At 34.7% G+C, this 20,861-nt stretch overlaps 1 protein-coding gene across 2 annotated transcripts in view; it reads left to right on the top strand.

Annotated features, from left to right (window-relative positions):
• The window catches only part of HDAC9 (histone deacetylase 9), a 914,075-nt gene that overhangs the window by 701,172 nt on the left and 192,042 nt on the right, over positions 1-20,861 (top strand). For both annotated transcript variants that reach the window (XM_055272501.2, XM_063637042.1), the window contains exon 17: positions 2,910-3,017. In XM_055272501.2, the coding sequence (XP_055128476.1) occupies positions 2,910-3,017 (108 nt within the window). The remainder of the gene's footprint in view (positions 1-2,909; positions 3,018-20,861) is intronic.

Here is a 20,861-nt window from a genome sequence, read left to right as displayed (position 1 = left end):
TGCAAGCCAGAGGAGAATCCTCACCAGTCACCAAATGGGTTGGCACCTTGATCTTGAACTTCAAAGCCTCCAGAATTGTGAGAAATAAAATTTATTTTGTTTAAGCTACCTACCCCTTGGTATTTTGTTATAGCAACCTGAATTGACAAAGACAAACCTGTTTGTAAATTCAGAATTAAGTACAATTACCCATTTATGAAGAGATTATATCCATAAAACTTGACCATTACCATTTAGTTATAAACTAAATGTAAGTAAAACATAGGTTGAGGTAGTATTGAGATAAATATTGTTTTTGTTTAAATTTAAGTAAATTAATGCATGATAAATCCCATAGATTCCTAAAGAGAACTTCTTTAGGGATAAGCCCAAATATTGGTTATAAGTCAAAATATCAATCATCCACTGGATACCTATGTGCTCAACATACTTTATGATCAGTAAACATAGCTTTATTTTAAAAGCAACCCCCACCCAGCAACTCACAGTAGGTACTCAATGAATGTTAACTGAATTAAAACAAAACTACCATTATTAGTAGAAGTTTAGACACCAAAATTAACATCACAAACATCTTAGGCAGATAGAAAGGTATGGACAGGCATATGGATATCACACAAAGGTATTTGTGGCTACCTAATGCCCTTTAGTATGGTCAAAGAGACAGCACTCTGCTGCTGGAATGTTTTTCTAATCAAGTTCAGTATTTATAATTTTTTGGAAGGAAATTTTCTACTGCTTTAAGAAATAAAGAAACAAAGCTTATGATGTACTCCAAAATTGAGTAAAAAGGGGTTAGGAATTTTACATGGTTCTTGAGTCACCGAATACATCTTTTGGAATTTATTTATTTTATTTTTTTGCTTGCTTCCCCAGTAACTTAAATTCTGATTAATGCAGGCTTTTCTTTGGTACTAGTAGCTCTGTAGTGGTGGGAAAACTGACTAAAACCTATATAATACATGGCAAATAATGGTTTTTATTTTTCAACTTGTGCAGTCATCTTCCTTAAGAATATAGCTACACGAAGCTTAAACAACTACTTATTTATATTGGTTCAGTAAAATAATAAAACTTCCAATTGAGAGGGCAAATGATTAGGTCTCACTGTCCATTTCAATGATTCCTTCACTCTTTAGCTGACAGTGTAGACCATGATGGTATCGACTATGATAGGGGATGCTGGCTCCTAGAAAGCACGGGTTTCTTCAGGAGGGTGATGGAAAGGCATGTGCTGACAGGGTCAGAGTTCTGTGTGAGGGTCCTGTGGTCTTCAGAATAGCCTCTCTAAGCCACAGTGTACTCATTCAATCAACAAATAGGCCTCTACTATGTGCCAGGCTTTACAAAACAGGTATAACAGTAGCTGAAATGGTAGTAGCTAGCTTTTGCTTACCACTTACTCATTTAATCCTCACTAAAATCGTATGCAGATGGTACTTTAAAAAGTTGGTATTTTCACAGATAAAGGAACCAAGGCACAGAGCCATTAATTAATTGATTCCCCAACATCACTCAGGTTTTAATGATGAAGCCATGATTTTACCCCACCAGTTTGATTCCAGAAACTTCACTACTATACTGCTGTTTATAGGATCTTAATTTTCTTTTTTTATGTATACTTATTTACTGTTCTCATTTATTATTTATGCATTCATTGTTCTTGGTAGTATTTAAGTCTGTAAGACCCTCATGAGAAAAAGGCATGTGCATATTTTTGGAAAACTGCTTATTACACTGTGAATGTGTGTTGTTATTATTTATTGTATTTGTTCCATGTGATTAGGCCCCTTGCATTTAATTCTGTTTTTTTTTAAATTCTCTTTTCTTTTTTTTTTTTTTTAAAAAAAGCTTTGTTTATGCAGAATTTCTCCCCTTTGATCCATTTGGGAAGTCTTGCTATTTACAGTCACAAACTTTGTATTCTATTTCCTGGTGCTTCAAATAACTTATGTGTCCTAAAATTAGAGGCTTCTACCATCTGATACTGTTTTTTTATGTTATGAAGTATTTTGTACATTAAAAATATAACATATGATAATTATAAACCACTATTGTTGCTCTTTTCATGTATGCATTATTATGTGTTTTCATTGATGCATGAAAAAGGGTAAACAGCATTTTATAAAGGGAAATCCAGAATATTGGTACATGCTTTGTTTTGATAATAATGTTCTCTAGTAGATAAGCAACCATGTATTTTACTAGCTTATCCAATTTTAACAATACCAGTTTGAACTGAAACAAGCTGACAAATTATACTGAAAGTTAGAAATCTTAAGCTTATACTTTGAACATCAAATTTCTCCTTGCAATTTGCTATTATTGTTTTAAGTGTGAGGACCACACACTCCTTCCATTTAGTTGGAGAACCTGACTTGTGGTTGCTACTTTCTACTCCCTGACTGCTGCTGCTACCTGCCTAATAATTGTCTTTGGCTCCCTGTAAACCTGCAGTCAGAAAGGTATTTGAATTTTCCCCCTCTAGCACTTGCAAATCCGATTTTTATGTATAACTAAGTGCTCTTAGTTTTTACTCTATCTACTACCGGGGCCTGGTTTCTAGCAGGCCTGTAACTAAGCCAGATCCGGCCTAGGTAATGCTGTTTGTAATGAGAAATCTAAACAGGGAATGGCAGTGAGGCATGGCAGGAATGTGTTTCCATTGGAGAAGTCAGTGTAGAGAAAAAGTATAAGCAAAGCCATGTCCAGAAGGCCTTTTCAGCTGGCCAAGACGGAAGACTAATGTTATTGTACATAGGCTGTTACCCTGCCAGCCCTTCCTCACAGATTTGCTTTCTCTCTCTGTCCCTCTTCCCCCACGACCTCTTCCCCTTCTACCCCTTTCATCTCTTCCTTCTCTTTTGCTTTCTTCTTCTGTCTTCGGACTCTGCTGACTGTTTGCTCAGGTGGACAGTGACACCATTTGGAATGAGCTGCACTCGTCCGGTGCTGCACGCATGGCTGTTGGCTGTGTCATCGAGCTGGCTTCCAAAGTGGCCTCAGGAGAGCTGAAGGTGAGGTCTGGGTTGCATTAAGTGTGGGAAATCCAGAGAAGAAACTGAAACAGAGATGTTGTTGTGTGGGAATTGTGGGGAGTGTGGTGTGGTAATAAAAGGAAGGGCAGAAGGAAAAGGGTAGAGATGGCCACTAAGGTGTGATAATAGCTCATCTGAAGGCAGGGAGTAGCTCATCCTGCTCGCAGGGCCTTCTTCTCCCTGAGAACACTCTGCAGTCAGGGCCCACCGGTGTGCATTTAAGAGCATAGAGATAATAAGCAAAACTATGTTTCAGGTTAAAAATATCTTTAGTATATACATATCTGTCATGCCATCCTGAGATTCTCTTTTGAGGCACTTTTAAAAATATGATTACTGAGAAGTGTGTATAAGCTCAGAATACCACCCAAAGAGAGAGAGGCAGAGAAAGGTAAATACCAGACAGGAAGGATTGGGAGGAAGAAGGAAATTGTTGATTAGAAGGGTAATGATCCAGAGTGTGTTTTTCCATGAAAGAACTTAAAAAATGAGCTATGCTTTATTGTTCTTTTCTTTTTATGGTCTCTTCTTTTCTACATCGTATGAAAAGAACAATGTCCAAACCCCAGCGTTTCCCAGTCTAAACAATTTATAAAAGCCAGAGACCTGACAGACATTGACATTTTATTTGGTATTTTAACAGTGCTATTTAAAGGTATGCCATGTGCGTCTTGAATGCAGTTACCCCAATAAACTTTGTTGGTGCTAACACGGCCTTTTAATGCACTAGTTCACACACTTCATGACGCAATCTGGGTGGTGATTGATTCGGTATTTTTAGCAATTGTGGGGCTTAGGGAAATATATTATGACCAATAACATATGCACTGTGAGTTTTGTTAAACCAAGATAAAATGTAATTAGGATTACTTTTCTTTATGTCTAGTGAATTTTTATTCAATTACATGGGACTCTTCCAGTTGTGATTAAAAATGTAGTGTAGAAATGTGCACTTCACAATGCAACGTTTGTCCAAGAAGTCTTTAACTCTTTAAAGAGTCAGAGCCTACGGAAATATAATTTTGATAGGGTAAGCTCTATTTAAAAAGTAGATGTGCCTGTATATATTTGACATAAGTAGTATTAGGACATTGCTCATCTCAGGGGATATATGGGGTCATTAATGTGGTGCTTACTCTTCAGTCTTTACTTTTGAAAATGAGCAAATAAAAAGAGGAAAGGAATCAGCCTGTGGAGAGGTTTTGGCTATCTCCCAGTAGAACCTGAGGAAAAATTCTTCCTATTTGAGTACTTGTGTTGTACTTGCACTACTGCAATACATTAACACTTTAAAAGAAAATTTGAACATCTTATTTTAAAAAGAATCCAAATAGCAGAAATCAGCCAGGCCACAATATTATAATTTTAAAGATTATGCTGGCACAGCTCTTTGATAACAAAGATACTTGTTATGTTAGCTTTCACAATTTCTAATTGTTTTAAGTTTGTGTAAGTTTAAGCAATAATTCAGAAACCTTCTCAAGTAGAATGCCCACATGTTTCAGTCATCAGAAGCATCATTATTAGCTTCACTGTGTGCAGAATTGCCAAATATATGCATGAAGATAGTTGAATAAAAACATAATTCCATGTTTGGAAGTTATCCATTTAAAATAGCCAGTTACAAACAATGTGTCAACAACACATAGTATGGGCATGCTGACCACCAGCTGTAGTAACATCAGGTATTTATATTAAGAACAAGGATTGGTACAAATGTCTTCTCTTCCTCTGGTTAAGGAATCAGCAGGCATGGTTTAAAAAGAAAACAAAACAATGAAAAAGAAGAAAAGCCAGCCTAAGAATCAAGAAATGTTAGTCCAGGTTCCGCCACTTAAATAGTGTGTCATTTGTGGCAAATCTGTAACTTTTCTGGGGCTCAATTTCTTGTTCTGCACAATCATCTAAGTTGAATTGATAATATTGAAGGTCATCCATGGCACTGGCATTTTGAGCTATTTGCAAATGAAAAGTGGATATGAATCTCAATTATACACACTATGGCATACCAAGCAGTAGATATTCTGAAATTTCAATTTGCTTTGATGAACATTCCAGATTGTGCAGCTGGGTTATCTTTCTGATTGCCAAGTCCATTGTAAAAGTCCAAGATAGGCAGAATCATAACAGAGGCACTGGTACTATGCTGACAGGTCAAGAGACTGAAGCCCTGGGTTGCTAATAATTTGGGTAAGCCTACAGAGATGCCATGGGGAAAGAGTAGAACTCACAAATGATTTGGAGCCATAGTAAAGAACACGTGTAACTGATGTAGACAGCCATGTTTGTGGACCACTATTCAACAACCACAAAGACTACCCAGTGCCTACTTGTCCCAGACTCAAATATGACAGGGCTGATATACCTGCAGGCCAGGAGCATTATTACTCATGGTTTGTGGATTCGATTCATTCAGAACTTGGAAGAAAATAGGGAAGCTTATTCAAGGACACTGGTAAGTAATAAGAAACGTGAAAAGAAAAGACTTGAGCATTTTGTTATTCATTTTTCTGCAGCTACATTCAGTTCTCACATATTCTATCCCATTCTTCCAGTAAATCAACATTTAATTAAATAACATTGGCATGTTATGATACCACATCGTATGAGATTGCACTAATTTTTCTTGGAAAATAGAATAAAATTAAGAGCTTTATTTGAAATATGATGGGCCTGGATATAGTGTGGAAATGAGAGATGAGAGCTAGCTAGAGGAGGTCTCTGAGTTTGTAGAGGATGAGGACCTAAAAGATAAGAAATGTGCACAAAAAAAGAAAATGCCAGAAAAAATTGTGTGACTTGGAAATTTTGTTTGATGCTGAACTTGACCATGGCTAACCTCCTAACTTTTGATAGGTCCTTTCCTTTCTTCCCCCAGGGGATATTGATGAGCTGAAGGAATTAGAAGAATGAACCAGGCACAGGGGGTGGGTTTCATGTTAATGCTTAAATAGAACATGTGCAGCAAACTATATCAGCAAATTGGTATATTTTTTGGCACAGCATAGACCTGCTCAGTGGAGCTCAGTGAAAATCATGGGGACTTTCAGGCTTTCCAAGTTTTTAAACAATACATTTTTAAAAATACATAGGAAGGAATTCCTCAAATTTATAGATATTCAAATTGGCTATTTCTCAGATTCTATTACAAAGGAACAAAAATATTCTGAAATTGTTGGCATGTTTGGTATATTAGAAATCATAATTGGAAGAACAATTATCTCAAAATGGTTTTATTGTTTTATAGGACATTTTAGAAAGTATGTCAAAGACATGGAAATAGCTCTAAAAGGTGAACATTTTGTAATCATAAATAAAAAAGGATTCATACTTATTGAAATTTAATATAAAGGTTCGCTTTGATGTTCTTTTGACAATGCTACCATGTCTTCATAAAATAGTCAAAATTGCTTTTAGCTTCTGGATATATTTATCAAAACAAACAAAAACAAAAAAATCCTAAACACCTGGTTATCTGAGTGATGGATGAATTTGAGTGTATACTGAATGAATATGAGTTTGAGTGTGTATTATGATGTCATGTTGCTAATAATAACTGCTACTCATTGAGTGCCTTGTATAGGCAGCCAATTTATATGTAATTTACTATTATTCTCACAATGTACCCTTGAAGTAAGTACAGGATACTGGCTCAAAGACATTAAGTAACCTTTTAAGATCCTGTAGATAGGTTAATAAATAATAAAATATGTAAATCTGATAATCCTCTATTTTCTTTCAACCACTCTATCAGGACATTCTTTTACAGATAGCACAAATATACATTTAAAAAAAGGGGCTAAAACTATTTTAAGTAAGCAAAATTTTATCTTTTTTATTACTATAAAACATTTGACACATACAAAAAGACAAGAAGTTACATTCTTACCTAACAAACACCATAATAAAATAAATACCCACGAACTCCTCGTCCAATTTAAGAATTGAACTTTGCTCACAATATTAAAATTCTCTCAGTACTTATCTCATTCCTATATTTTAAAAATAGATAGTCATTAATCTATTATATTTTTTTAAATTATGGCCCTGCGCAGTGGTTCATGCCTGTAATCCCAGCACTTTGGGAGGCTGAGGTGGGTGGATCACTTGAGGTCCAGTGTTCAAGACCAGCCTGGCCAACATGGCAAAACCCTGTGCTCACTAAAAATACAAAAAATTAGCCAGGTATGGTGGCAGGCGCCTGTAATCCCAGCTATGTGGGAGGCTGAGACATGAGAATCGCTTGAACCCAGGAGGCAGAGGTTACGGTGAGCCGAGATTGCACTGCTGCACTCCAGCCTGGGTGACAGAGTAAGACTCTGTCTCAGAAAAAAAAAAAAAAAAAAAATTCCTTTCGTCTTGTTAATAGCTTTAAACATGATTTTTCTTTATAAAAATGGAACCTTATCGAGTATATTCTTCTTCAGCATGTTTCCCCTACAAGGTATATTATGAGGATTTATCCACGTGGATATATATATATATATATATGATTAATTCATTTTCATTGCTATAAAATATTCCCTTTGCACCATAATTTATATATTTATTCTTCTGCAGGACATTGTAGTTGTTTCCAGGTTTTTGCTTTTTTGAATAATGCTATATGAACACCCTTGAACATGGCTGCTCTTTCACTAGAGTATAACAAAGAGTTAAACAGTCAGCTCCTAGGCTACTCTCACAATAAATTTCAGGAGGTAATGCTAAGTGGAATTCCAAAGTCATTTTACCACAATGACATCAGCAAAGTGTCAGTCTAAGCGTTCAAAAATTCTTTTCTCCATAAAAACAATGTTAAAACGGGCAAAATGTGTCAGGATGAAATTTTTCGAAACTCAGGAAAGTAACCAAAGTCTTCCAACAACTCAGGAAGCATGTTTCAAAAAACAAACCAGCTGAATCTTGGTGAGAACAGAGAGATTTGTGGTGTTTTAACTCATTGTATTTCCATCTTCCCCTTTCTAGGTCCATGGTAGCCTTACCAAATCACAGCCTGCATTCTTAGCATAAACTAGTAACTTGGCAACTTCTGACAGGGAGATAAGGGAGTGGATAATGGAATTGGAACTCCTTCAAAGCCTCAGTCCTAGAGAATTGTTATTATTTGACCTGTCCAGTGCTTCCCTGCATAACTTACTTGCAAGGCTTTATTTGGCCTCATGAGGTTTTCACATAGTGTGAAAGCCTTTTTCTTAGAAGTATTTGTTATGAAAAATTAGTGGCGATCGCTTAACTTTATGGCTGCTTGAGGTGGTGGATAACAATGGGGCAAACAATAGGTTAGCCAAAAGCATCAAAGAAAAAACTGAGGAATGTGCATAAGTCTATGAAAAGCCACATCAGATTCCTAAGGATCTAGAAAGCCACATGTATGATAGGGCTATATATATACTCAGGTATGTGTTCCTACTCAGGAAAGACCTGAAAATGCCCTAAGCTCTTATCTCAAGCTGATTTTGAGGCTCTGTTCAAACAGGAAGTGAAGGTCCAGGTGGAGTTGTCAGCTGCCTGGCTAAATATTTAAAATGTGCCCTAACACACACACACACACACACACACACTCACACACACACACAGAGCCCCTCGGCAAAGGCTGGGGGAGTACTGGTTTTAAGCATTAAAAGAAATATATTTATCCAATCATTGACTGACCACTAAGCTAACAATGCAAAGACTTCAGTAGCATATAAAACATAGAACACAGATTTTACACAACTATTTCAGAAAAGTCACTAAGAAAATGACAATAACAAAAGGAACAACAACAAATCCTGGAAAGAGGTGAGAATATGATTTCTAGTTTTGCCATACTGTTTTGTTTAAAATGTCCAGTTTTCCACAGAAATGTTTGAGACAAGCAAAGAAACAAGAAAGAATGCCCCACACAGAGGAAAAACAAATCAGTCAATAATAACTGTCCCTGAGTTAGCTCAGTTGTCAGACTTACTAGACAAAAACTTTAAGCTAGATATTTTTAATAATTTAAAGAAGTAAGTTAAGCCATGTCTAAAGATTGTATGAGGATGTATGACTCTATAAACAGAATATTAATAAAGACACAGACATTGTTAAAATAAAAGAACCAAAGAAAATTCTGGATTTGAAAAATACAATAACAAATGAAAAATTTACTAGAGGGGCTTAGTAGAAATGTGAGCAGGCAGATGAAAATGTCAGCAAACCTGAAGATACCTAGTCTGAAGACCAGGAAGAAAAGAGAATGAAGAAAAATGAACAGAGTTTCAAAGGCCTGTAGGACATGATCAAATGTACCAACATATGCATAATAAGTTTCAGAGAAGAAAAGAGAAAGGGGAAGAAAGAATATTTGAAGAAATTATGGCTGAATATTTCCCAAATTCAATAAAAACATTAATCTACATATTCATGAAGCTCAGTGTGCTCCAACTAGGATAAACTCAGAGATCCATACCTAGACACACCATAATGAAACCATTGAAATCCAATGATGAGTAAAAAATCTTAAAAACAACAAAAGAGAAGCAACTCATCACCTCTAAAAATCCTCAATAAAATCAACAACTTATGTCTCATCATAAACCATGTAGGCCAGAAGGCAGTGGGATGACATCATCAAAGTGCTGAAAGAAAAAGACCATCAATCAAGTATTCTATGTCCAGCAAATCTGTCCTTCAAAAATGATGGTGAATTTAATACATGCTCTGTTTTACCCCATTAGTCCATTCACCTATCTCTGAATTAGTACCACATACTACTCATTAACTTCAACTTTATAAGAGGTCTTGACTATCTGATAGGAAAAATTTTTTCACTTTCTTATTCTTCCTCACTAGATCTTGACATTTTCTTTTTTCTTAAATGTATAGCTTAAACTCACCTTGTCATTTTGCATGAAACGTTCCATGAGAGGTTTTTTTTTTGCCTTGAATCTACAGATGAGTTTGACGAGAATTAACATTTTTAGACGATTGACTCTATTTGTTTCTGAGCATATGTTTACATTTATCTATACTTTCTTTGAAGTTTCTTAATCAAGTTTTATATTTCTTCTTGGGCAAGGCATGGTGGTGCATGCCTGTAATCCCAGCACTTAAGGAGGCTGAAGTGGGTGGATTACTTGAGCTCAGGAGTTTGAGATCTGCCTGGACAATATGGCAAAACCCTGTCTCTACAAAAAATACAAAAATTAGCCAGGTGGGGTGGCATGTACCTGTTGTCCCAGCTACTCAGGATGCTGAGATGGGAGGATTGCTTGAGCCAGGGAAGTCAAAGCTGCAGTGAGCCAAGATTGTGCCATCTCATTCCAACCTGGAAGACAGAGTGAGGCCTTGTTTCAAAATAATAATAATAGTAATAATTTCTCCAAAGACAAAAAATATGTATATGTAGGTAATTCATGTTTTTGAAAAGAATTTTAGTGGCATCTTATTACAATTACATTCTCTGTTCTGATGTACAAAGGGGCTGTTTATGTTTTGCTCATTGTACATCAGTATTATGGCAAAACTAGTAATAATTTATAAGTCATTTGGAGTTTCTTTCTAATATCATCTGCAAATAATGACAATTTTATTTCTTTTTTTCCAATAATTATGCCATTTTAAATTTTGTATTTCCTTATTACATGGGCTAAAATCTCTGATATAATGCTGAAGACAATTGATCATGGTGAGTATTCTTGTGTCTTTCTAGATTATCTGTTTCACCATTAAATATTATGTTTACTACAGGCTATTGTAAATATTTTATATTTTGTGGAAGAAATTGCCTTTCATTTCTACTTTTCTAAGAATTTTCTTTCTCCCGTGAAAGAATTTTACATTGTGTGAAATGTTTTATAGGTGGCTATTGGTATTATGAAGTGAATTGTATTTAATTTATTAATGTGATAAGTTATATTAATTAAATATTAAAAATTTTTGTATTCTTGAGATAAATCTACCTTGGTTATGATTTATTATCATTGTTATACATTTTCACATTTGGTTTGCTAATAATAGTTTGGTTGGAATTTTTGCATATATGTTCATTACTGAAATTGGTCTGTAATTCTTATAAAGACCCATCAATCTAGTGCATCAGGGCTTCATAAAGTGAATTTGAGATTGTCTCTATATTTCTCTACTTTGGAGTAATAGTTCGGTAAAATTGGGAAATTTGTTTTTTCAGTGTTTGGTAAAACTTTCCTCTAAAGTCATAGAGCCTTGTTATTTAGGAAGATTTGTAACTACTGATTCAAATTCTTTCATTATTATGAAACTATTTGGAATTTGTATTTCTTTTTGAGTCAATTTAGGAGTGTTGTATTTTTTCTTGACATTTACGTATTGGAGCTAAATTTTCAAAATTACTCATATGAATCTGTTCATAATATCCTCTTTTAACACTTTAATGTTTGCAGGAGCTTTAGCAATATATCTTTTTCATTATCATATTGCTTATCTTTCTTCTTTTTCTTGATCAATTCTGTCAGAAGTTTGACAATTTTCTAATTCCTGTAGAGCAAACTTTGGCCTTTGTAGATGTCATATATTTTATGAATTTCTTCCATTTTTATTATTTGTTTTATTTGGGAGGAGGCCATATATTTCTTTTAATAATTTCTTAAAGTATTTAGCTCATTATTTTTCAACCTGTAGTCTTTTCTACCTATTAGAGCTATAAATTTTTCTTTAAGTACTATTTGAGTTACATGCTAACTGTTTTCTATAAAGAATTCTCGAGAGTTTAGTTTTTAAAATGTTTTATTTCCATTATCTCCTTTTTTGAGCCATTAGTGTATTAAATGTGTATTTTTAAATTTCCAAACGTATGATTGTTTTAGTCACAATTTTTGTTATTGACTCAATTTAAATATAAGATATTCATAAAATTTGGTCTGTATCATACTAGTTCTTGGAAGTTTATGAGACCCACTTTATTGACTAGTGTTCTTGCTATTTGTAAAGTGTTGTGTGCTTGAATAGAATCGGCATCCACATATTATTGAGTGTAATATTTTATATGTCCATTAGCACAAATTTATTAATTATTTTGTTAAAATAGTCCATATTTGTCTGCAGGATTTTTGCAGGATTCTATAATGGCTATTTAAAAATGTGGTGTTAAAGTTTCTAAATATCATGATAGATTTTTTATTTATCTTTATGGAACTGTTAATTTTTGCTTTAGATATTTAAAAACTCCGTTATTAGGTACAGTAAAATTAAGACTATTATATGCTTATAATCCTTTATTAATATTTAATAATTATCTTAAGTAAATATTTTTATCCTCAATTATATTTATGATATTAATATAGCAAAAACAGCTTTTTTTCTTTTCTAGTATTTTCCTGGTTTATCATTTACCATTCCTTTACTTTCAGACTTTCTCTTTATTACATACTAGGTCTATCTCTTATAAATTGCTTGTCTGGATTTGTTTTCTAATATGACTGTGTATTTTAATTGGGGAGTTCAATTCACTTATATGTGTTATGATTTATAATATACTGAAACATATCTCTATCATCTTATTTTGTTTTTTCTTTTTGTTCCATTATTGGTTTGTCCCCTTACTTTCACCCACCCATTGCTTTATTTTTAATTGAATTAGTTTATTTTTTCTCTATGTGACCTCTTTTTTCAGAAAATGCATACTTTTTTTTCTATTATTTTAGTAATTACCTTTAAAAATTTAACCTATTTATAAAACATCCTAAACTTCACTATCTTTTTTTTCCCACCAACAATACAAGAACTTTATGTTGTCTTTCTATTTTAAAGCAATAGTCATGTCCTAACTTACATGCTTAGGACTTTAGTTGTATTTATAAAAGAATAACATCACTGATGAGGTATGATTGTACTGTTTTAACCATCAGTGTTTCTCTATACTTGCCCGCTATTTACCATTTTTCTTATCACCATTTATCATTGTATCTGAAACCTCTGTTCTGGGATTGTTTTCTTTCTTCCAGGACATTTTTTTGGATTTTCCTTACTGACGGTTTCTCAGTTTTTATTTTTCTATGATGTCTTTTACCCTCATTCTTGAAAGACAGTTTTGCTAAGTACACAGTTCAAAGTTGACAGTTTCTCTCAGCACTTTGAATTTCTTCTATGCTTTTCTGGCTTCCAATTTTAATGAGGAAAAATCAGCTGATAGTCTGATGATCATTTCTTGTAGATTTTCTATTTTTTTTTCTCTTGGATTTCTTTTAATGTCTTCTTTTTGGCTTCGTTATACTGTATCTTGCTTACCATGTATTTTTAGTGGATTTCACTCAGTCAAGTTGTTTAAAATACATATGTATTAGGAAAATCAAAATTTAATGCAGCCAGTCAATGATAATTTGTGATACGTCCCTTGCAATAGACTGCAAGCAACCTTGCTGATTTCAATAATCAATGATTAATTTATTTTAAAAAAACATGTTTCAAGTACCTATCATATGCCAGAAACTACTATAAATACTGAAAATACTGTGGTGATCCAGACAGGGAAATTAGGTTTCCTACTGAAGAACAATGATAAAGAGATAAACAAATAGACATATGATACAAGTTCATGTGAAAATGTGTTATGAATAAAAGTAAAGGATGAAAGAGAGCTAGAGGAAGACTGAACAAGAAGGCTAGCTCTGTTAGCTTATCAGAAAGGCTTTACTGATAAGGAGAGATCTGTGCTGAGTGAAGTAAGGGAAGAATTATGTAGATATGTGGGGAAAGAATATTCCACACAGGAAGAAAAGCAAATACAGAAGCTCTCTCAGGATGGGGCAAGTAAGTAGGTCTTGACATGTTTAAGAAACTTCAAGGCCTGAGCGTCTGAAAGTGAGTGATCTGCAGGAGATGAGGTTAGAGAGATAGTCAAGGGCTACATGATGGGATGCATGTGCACATCCACACACACATACACACAAACACGCTGTGGTGCATACACACATGTATGCATATGTAAATAATATTAAAAATGAAGAGTCTATTTCTAATAGCTAGGGCATAAGGATAACGATGGTGGTAAGTGCTGATTGTGAATAAGGAAAGCTGCATTGTATTTCATATACATTTTGCCACACATTTGGCGTTTCTTAAAATGTTATATTGCTGTCTACCCTAAAATGGTTCAACAAATAAGGTATGCGTTGAAATACTTGAGTTGACTCCAATTATGACCAAATCCTAAACTGTGGACAATGGATATTTACCATGCATACTATATGCTGCTTCAGTGAATTCCTTAAAACAGCCAAAGAAGACTGCAATTATCGTACCTAATCCAGGTCATATTACAAAAGACTAGAGAACATAGATGTGATTGATGGAAGATTCTTTTCTTTTCTTTTTTATTGAGACATGGTCTCACTCTGTCACCCAGGCTGGTGTGAAGTGGCGTAATCTCTGCTCACTGCAACCTCTGCTTCCCAGGCTCAAGTGATTCTCCAGCCTCAGCCCCCTGAGTAGCTGGGACTACAGGTGCCCGCCATCACGCCTGGCTAATTTTTTGTGTTTTTTGAAGAGATGGTGTTTTGCCATGTTGCCCAGGCTGGTCTTGAACTCCTGAGCTCAAAAAGATCTGCCTGCCTCGGCCTCCCAAAGTGCTGGGATTACAGTCATGAGCCACTGCGCCTGGCCCAATGGAAGATTCTTAAAAGGAATTTAAATATTCTGACTATCCTGCTCAGTTCCCTTCCTAAGCTTTGATCCCACTTAAACTAAATGTGCGAGAGAAGGGGAAGGACAGGAAGGAAATCACTCATGCCCACAAACAGGAGGAGTAGCTTTTCAGTCTTTAACTTGCTGCATGTTGAGCTATAGGAATTTGTAGGTTCACTTTAGACTGTTACCAGAGTGGGGTAGGATGTTCACTAGAAGGCCTGATAAATGTGTCAGGAGTTTGAGAGCTTATGTAAAGATAGAGGAATACTCAGGCTTGTCACCTGGAGAAGAGATAAGTGGAGAGCTGGCTGAACGTGCCCATGTGGCTAGGTCCAAGAGAGAGAAGTGAGCAGCTGCACAGATGCAAAAACTGTTGGTGGGGCAAGGATTTTTCCTCCTGTGGGCCAGTGGACACTGGGCAGAAGCCAATTTTAATCGTTATGAAGGGATTTCACCAACAATGGTTGCCTGCAAGGGAAAAGCCACCAGTAGAATGAGACTGGAGGCATGTGAAAGAGCTGATGAAGGCCTGCAAGGTCAGCCAGTGAGTACATGACCCATCTCAGTGAACTTAGCAGATACAGGTTACTGACAGTGGACCTGAGACTGTTCCCATTCATAAGGAGCAGCGTCTGGATGTCTGCTGTGACTGAAGGCCTTTGAAGAACCCAGAGAGATCATCAACTTGCACTGCTAATCCAAAGTCTATGATTTTTCCTTCTTCCCAGTCTCCAGAGCTGTAGGATCTGTAAAGTAAGCAGGAAGGAAGTGGAGTAAGAAGGAAAAAATATACACTATAAATTATATAGCCTCCCCTCCCCAACACACACAGATGTACACATCACATTTGCCCACTGCTGGTCCCTGATCCCGTGGGACAGCGGAGGAGTGGGGGAAGCCTCAAATAAAATGTGACATTAAAGTTTTCAATGAGGCTGAACTGGACTTTTTAACATCTAAAAATGAGACTATTTCTATAGTAAAAGTAACCTGAAAAGCTGTGGAATACATCAGATAAAAACTAAAGAAAGACTAGGGCTTGGAGAAAAATAATCCCGCTTCCATTTCACCCCATTCAATATATCAGTGTATTATTAACTTTCTATTGCTGCTATAACAAATTACCCCAAATTTAGTGGCTTAAAACAATGCACATTTATTCTTTTCAGTCCTGGAAGTCTTTTGACAGGACTCAATGGGCCAAATCAAGATGTCAGCAGGACTACATTCCGTCCTTATTCAGGAGTTGGCAGAATTCCTTTCCTTGTGGTTGTAAGACTGGGGTCTTCATTTTCTCGCTAGCTGTCAGCTGCAGGCTGCCCTTAGCTCCTAGAGTACTCTCCCCATTCTTTGTACCTCTACATCTCAGAGCCAAAAAGATGGCATGGAATCCTTCTCATGTTGTCTTTTTTCTAACCCCGTCTGTCACTATGTCTCTCTGTGACCATGGTTGGAAAAGGTTCTATGCTTTTAAGGATGCATGTAATTATGATATTAGCTGTGCTCTTAGATGGTCTTCATTATATGAAAATACACTTATTGTATACCTAATTTGTTGGGAATTTTTGTCATGAAAGGATGCTGAATTTTGTCAAATGCTTTTTCTGCATCTATTGAGAGGATCATATGATTTTATCCTCCATCCTGTTACTGTGTTATATCACGTTTATTGATTTGCATATGTTGAAACAACCTTGCAACTTAGGGATAAATCCCACTTTATCATGATGTGCTTTGAATTTGGTTTGCTAGTATTTTGATTTTTACATCCATGTTCATCAGGGATATTGGCCTGTAGTTTTCTTTTTTTGCAGTGTCCCGGCCTGGTTTTGGTATCAGAGTAATGCTTGCCTCATAAAATTAGTTAGAAATGCTCCCTTCTTTTTAATTTTTGAAAGGGTTTGAGAAGTATTAGCATTGATTCTTTAAATGTTTGGTAGAATTTACCAATGAAGCTTTTTGGTCCTGGGTTTTACTTTGTTGGGATTTTTAAATTTTTGATTCAATCTCCTTGCTATTGCCTTCTTCAGATTTTCTATTTCTTCGTGAAGACTGTTTCTCAGCAGGCTATATGTGGCTAGGAATTTATCTGTGTCTGTAGGCTATCCAATTTTTGACATATAGTTATTCATAGTCTCTTATGATCCTTTTTATTTCTGTGGTATCAGTTGTTAAGTCTCCTTGTTCAATTCTGATTTTATTTGAGTCTGATATCTTTTTTTATTAGTTAATCTAGTCGAAGGATTATCCATTTCATTCATCTTGTCTGAAACCGTTTTGTTGACCTTTTCTAATTTTTAGTGGTTTTGTTTCATTTACTTCTGCTGTAATCTTTATTATTTCCGTCTTTCTGCTAACTTTGTGCTTAGTTTACTCTTCTTTTTTTAGTTATTTGTAAAGATTTGTTGTTTATTTGAGATCTTACTTTTTTAGTACTATAGGCATTTATTGCTATAAACTTCTTTCCTAGAACTGCTTTTGCTTTATCCCTTGTTTTGGCATATTGTGTGTTCATTTTCATTTAGATTAATTTTTTATTTCTGTTTGTTTTCTTATTTGACCCATTGGTTTCCCAGAAATATGTTGCTTAATTTTCACATATTTGTGAATTTTCCAATTTTCCTCTGGTTATTGATTCCTAGTTTCATACTATTGTGGTCAGAAAAGATACTTGGTGTGATTTCAGTCTTCATAAATCTGTGAAGACTTGTTTTGTGACCTAATGTGTAATCTGTCCTGGAGAATGTTCTGTGTGCACTTGAGGAGAATGTGTATTCTGCTGCTGCTAGATGGAATGTTCTGCATCTGTCTTTTATGTCCATTTGATCTGTGGTGTTTTTCAAGTCCACTGTTTTCTTATTGATTCTTTTTTTGTGGATGATCTGTTCTGTAAGATCAGTAACAAGATAATCTTGCTACTTCTTGAGATCATGTTTGGAGATTCTAGCAGGGAAGTGCAGCTATTTGTATACCCTTGATCGAAGAATGGTACTCCTCTACTGAGGAATGTCATCTTCTTCAACTAAGTGCTCAGCTTCAGGAAAAGCACATGAAGCAGTGAAGGAGGAAGGGGATCTCTGCATAGCCAGTGATCTGCCAAATCAACCCTGGTGATCAATGAGTTGACAGATGTTGCAGTCAGATTGCTTTCACATACCAATCTTTCTATTTCTATCCAACATTGTACTGGAAGCCTAGTCAGAGAAATTAGACAAGAAAAAGAAGCGAAAGGCATCCAAATTAGAAAGAAAGTAGTAAATTGTCTCTGTTTGAAGACGACATGGTTCTATGTATAGAAAACCCTAAAGACTCAACCAAAATACTGTTAGAACTAATAAATTCAGGAAAGTTATAGGATACAAATCACCATGCAAAAATCAGTAGTGTTTCAATATACTAACAATGAACTGTCCAAAAAAAAATCCCACTTACAATAGCTACAGAAAATACTTAGAAAAAAATTAAATCAAGGAGATAAAAAATTTGTGTACTGAAAACTGTAAAACATTGATGAGAGAAATTTTGAAAGACTTAAATAAATGGAACGATATCCCATGTTCATGGACTGGAGGAATTAACATTGGTAAAATATACAAGATAATCTATGGATTCAATTCAATCCCTATCAAAATTTCAATGACATTTTTCACAGAAAGAGAAAAAAAATCCTAAAATTCATATGGAACCAAAAAAGACCCTGAATAGCCAAAGCAATATTAACCAAAAACAAAACAAAACAAAAGCCCAAAAAACAAAACAAACAACAACAACAACAAAAACAAAGATGGAGACATCACACTTCTTGATTTCAAATTCTGTGGCAGAGCTATAATAATCAAAACAGTATGATCCTGGCATAAAAATGAACATATAGACCAATGGAATAGAATAGAGAGCCCAGCAATAAAATCCACCTAAATATGGTTAGTTAATCTTCAATAAGGGCATCAAGAATACAAAATGGGGAAAGGATAATCTCTTCAACAAATGAATTGGGAAAACTGGATATCCACATGGAATAATATAAAATTGGATCCTCACTTTATACTATAGACCAAATTTAACTCAAAATCTATTAAAATCCTAAACATAAGACATGAAACTATAAAACTACTTGAGGAAAACTTAGGGAAACCCTCCTTAACAGGGTCTTGGCAATGATTTTTTGGTTATACACAAAAAGCACAGGCAACAAAAGCAAAAGTTGATAAAGGGATTATATTAAACTAAAAAGCTTCTGCATAGCAAACAATCGACAAAATTAAAAGGCAACCTGTGTAATGGGAGAAAATAGTTACAAACCATATATATGATAAGAGGTTAATGTCCACATTATATAAGAAATTCATACAACTCAATGGCAAAAACAAAAACAAAATAACCTAATGAAAAGGCATGCAAAGAACGTTAATAAATATTTCTTAAAGAGGATATACAGACATATATCTGGCCAGATAAAAGAAGGCATATATCTGGCCAACAGATACATGAAAAGATACTCAACATCACTAATTATCAGGGAAATGTAAATGAAAATGAAAATGATGTACCTCACACCTGTTAGGATGGGTATAATTAAAAACAAAACACAAGTGTTAGCAAAAATGTGGAGAAAAGGGAACGATGTTACACTGTTAATGGGAATCTAAATTGGAAATTTATCATTATGGAAAACAGTATGGAATTTCCACAAAATATTAAAAATAGAACTGCCATATGATCCAGAATCCAACTTCTGAATGTTCATACACAGGAACTGAAATCAGGATCTTCAAGTGTCATCTGCCCTCTCAAGCTCATTGAAGCATTACTCACAATAGCCAAAATACGGAAAAAAACCTAAATGTGCATTAGCAGATGAACTACAAATAAAATATAGCCTATACATACAATGGAATCTTATTCGGCCTTTAAAAAGAAGGAAATTTTGCCATTTTCAACAACGCAGATGTTCCTGGAAGACAATACGTTAAGTGAAATAATCCAGACACTTACATGTGGGTTCTAAAATAGTTGAGCTCATAGAAACTGGGGGTTGCCAGAAACTGCAGGGAGAAGGAAATGGAGAGGTTATGAAATTAAAAACAACAACAATAACAAAAAACAAACAAAGAAAGGAAAACACAAGATTTTATTGAGCTCATGTGCATAATTCAGAGTATTCTTCCCATCTCAAAGTCTTTAATCTCAATTACATCTGCAAAGTCTTCTTTGCTATTTAAGGTAACATTCACAGATTCTGGGAATTAGTATGTGGACACCTTTGGGGAACTATTCTGCCTACCACAACCAGTTACCCAAGATTCAAGGTCGATTTCTTCTTTAATATTCTCACTGTATATGGCTATAAGCAGTTTAACAATCCATTGATATTTTTCAGAAATCGATGATATCATTTATTTTTTAAATTAAGGTGTAATATACACTGAATAGAACACACAGATTTTCATAAAACACACATAATGTCTTTTGACAAATGTCTATACCTGACTATCACCACAAATTATAAAATATTTAAATCACCCCAGAAAGTTCCTTCATGTCCCTGGTAGTAGACCTAGATCATAGGCAAACACTGATCTGTTTTTTCATCATAATCTATTTGTTCCTATTATAGAACTTTATATAAATGGCAGTATAGAGTATATGGTCTTTTCTATGTGGCTTCTTTCACTTAACAAAATGTTTATGTGATACATCCATACTCTTGCATGGGAGTTTGTTAACTTTTACTGCTGAGAAGTATTGTATGAACACGAACTAATTTGTTGATTCATTCCAGTTTTGGGCTATGATGAAAAAAACTGCTATAAAGAAACTTTTCCAAATCTGTTTTTGGACATATGTTTTTATTTCATATGGGTAAATGACTATCAGAGAAAACAATGTTACAGCCTAACTGTGTGTGTATTTTATAAGAAAATGACAAACTAGTTTCCAAAGTAATTACCACTTTATTTGTGGAATCTGTAATGTCAACTTTCTTATTCCTGAGAGTGGTAGTTTGGGTCTATATATTTTTTTGCCTTATCAGTCTGGCTAGAAGTTTATCAATTTTATTGATCTTCTACCAGCCTTTAGTTTTGTTAATATTCATTACTTTTTTCCTGTTTCCTATTTCACTGACTTCATCATTATTATTTCTTTTTTTTCTCCAGACAGTGTGTTTTATTTGCTCTTATTTTTCTAGTTTTC

The sequence above is a fragment of the Symphalangus syndactylus genome, chromosome 3, assembly GCF_028878055.3.
Source record: "Symphalangus syndactylus isolate Jambi chromosome 3, NHGRI_mSymSyn1-v2.1_pri, whole genome shotgun sequence".
Lineage (NCBI taxonomy): Eukaryota > Metazoa > Chordata > Mammalia > Primates > Hylobatidae > Symphalangus > Symphalangus syndactylus.
This window is presented reverse-complemented; position numbering and strand designations above follow the sequence as displayed.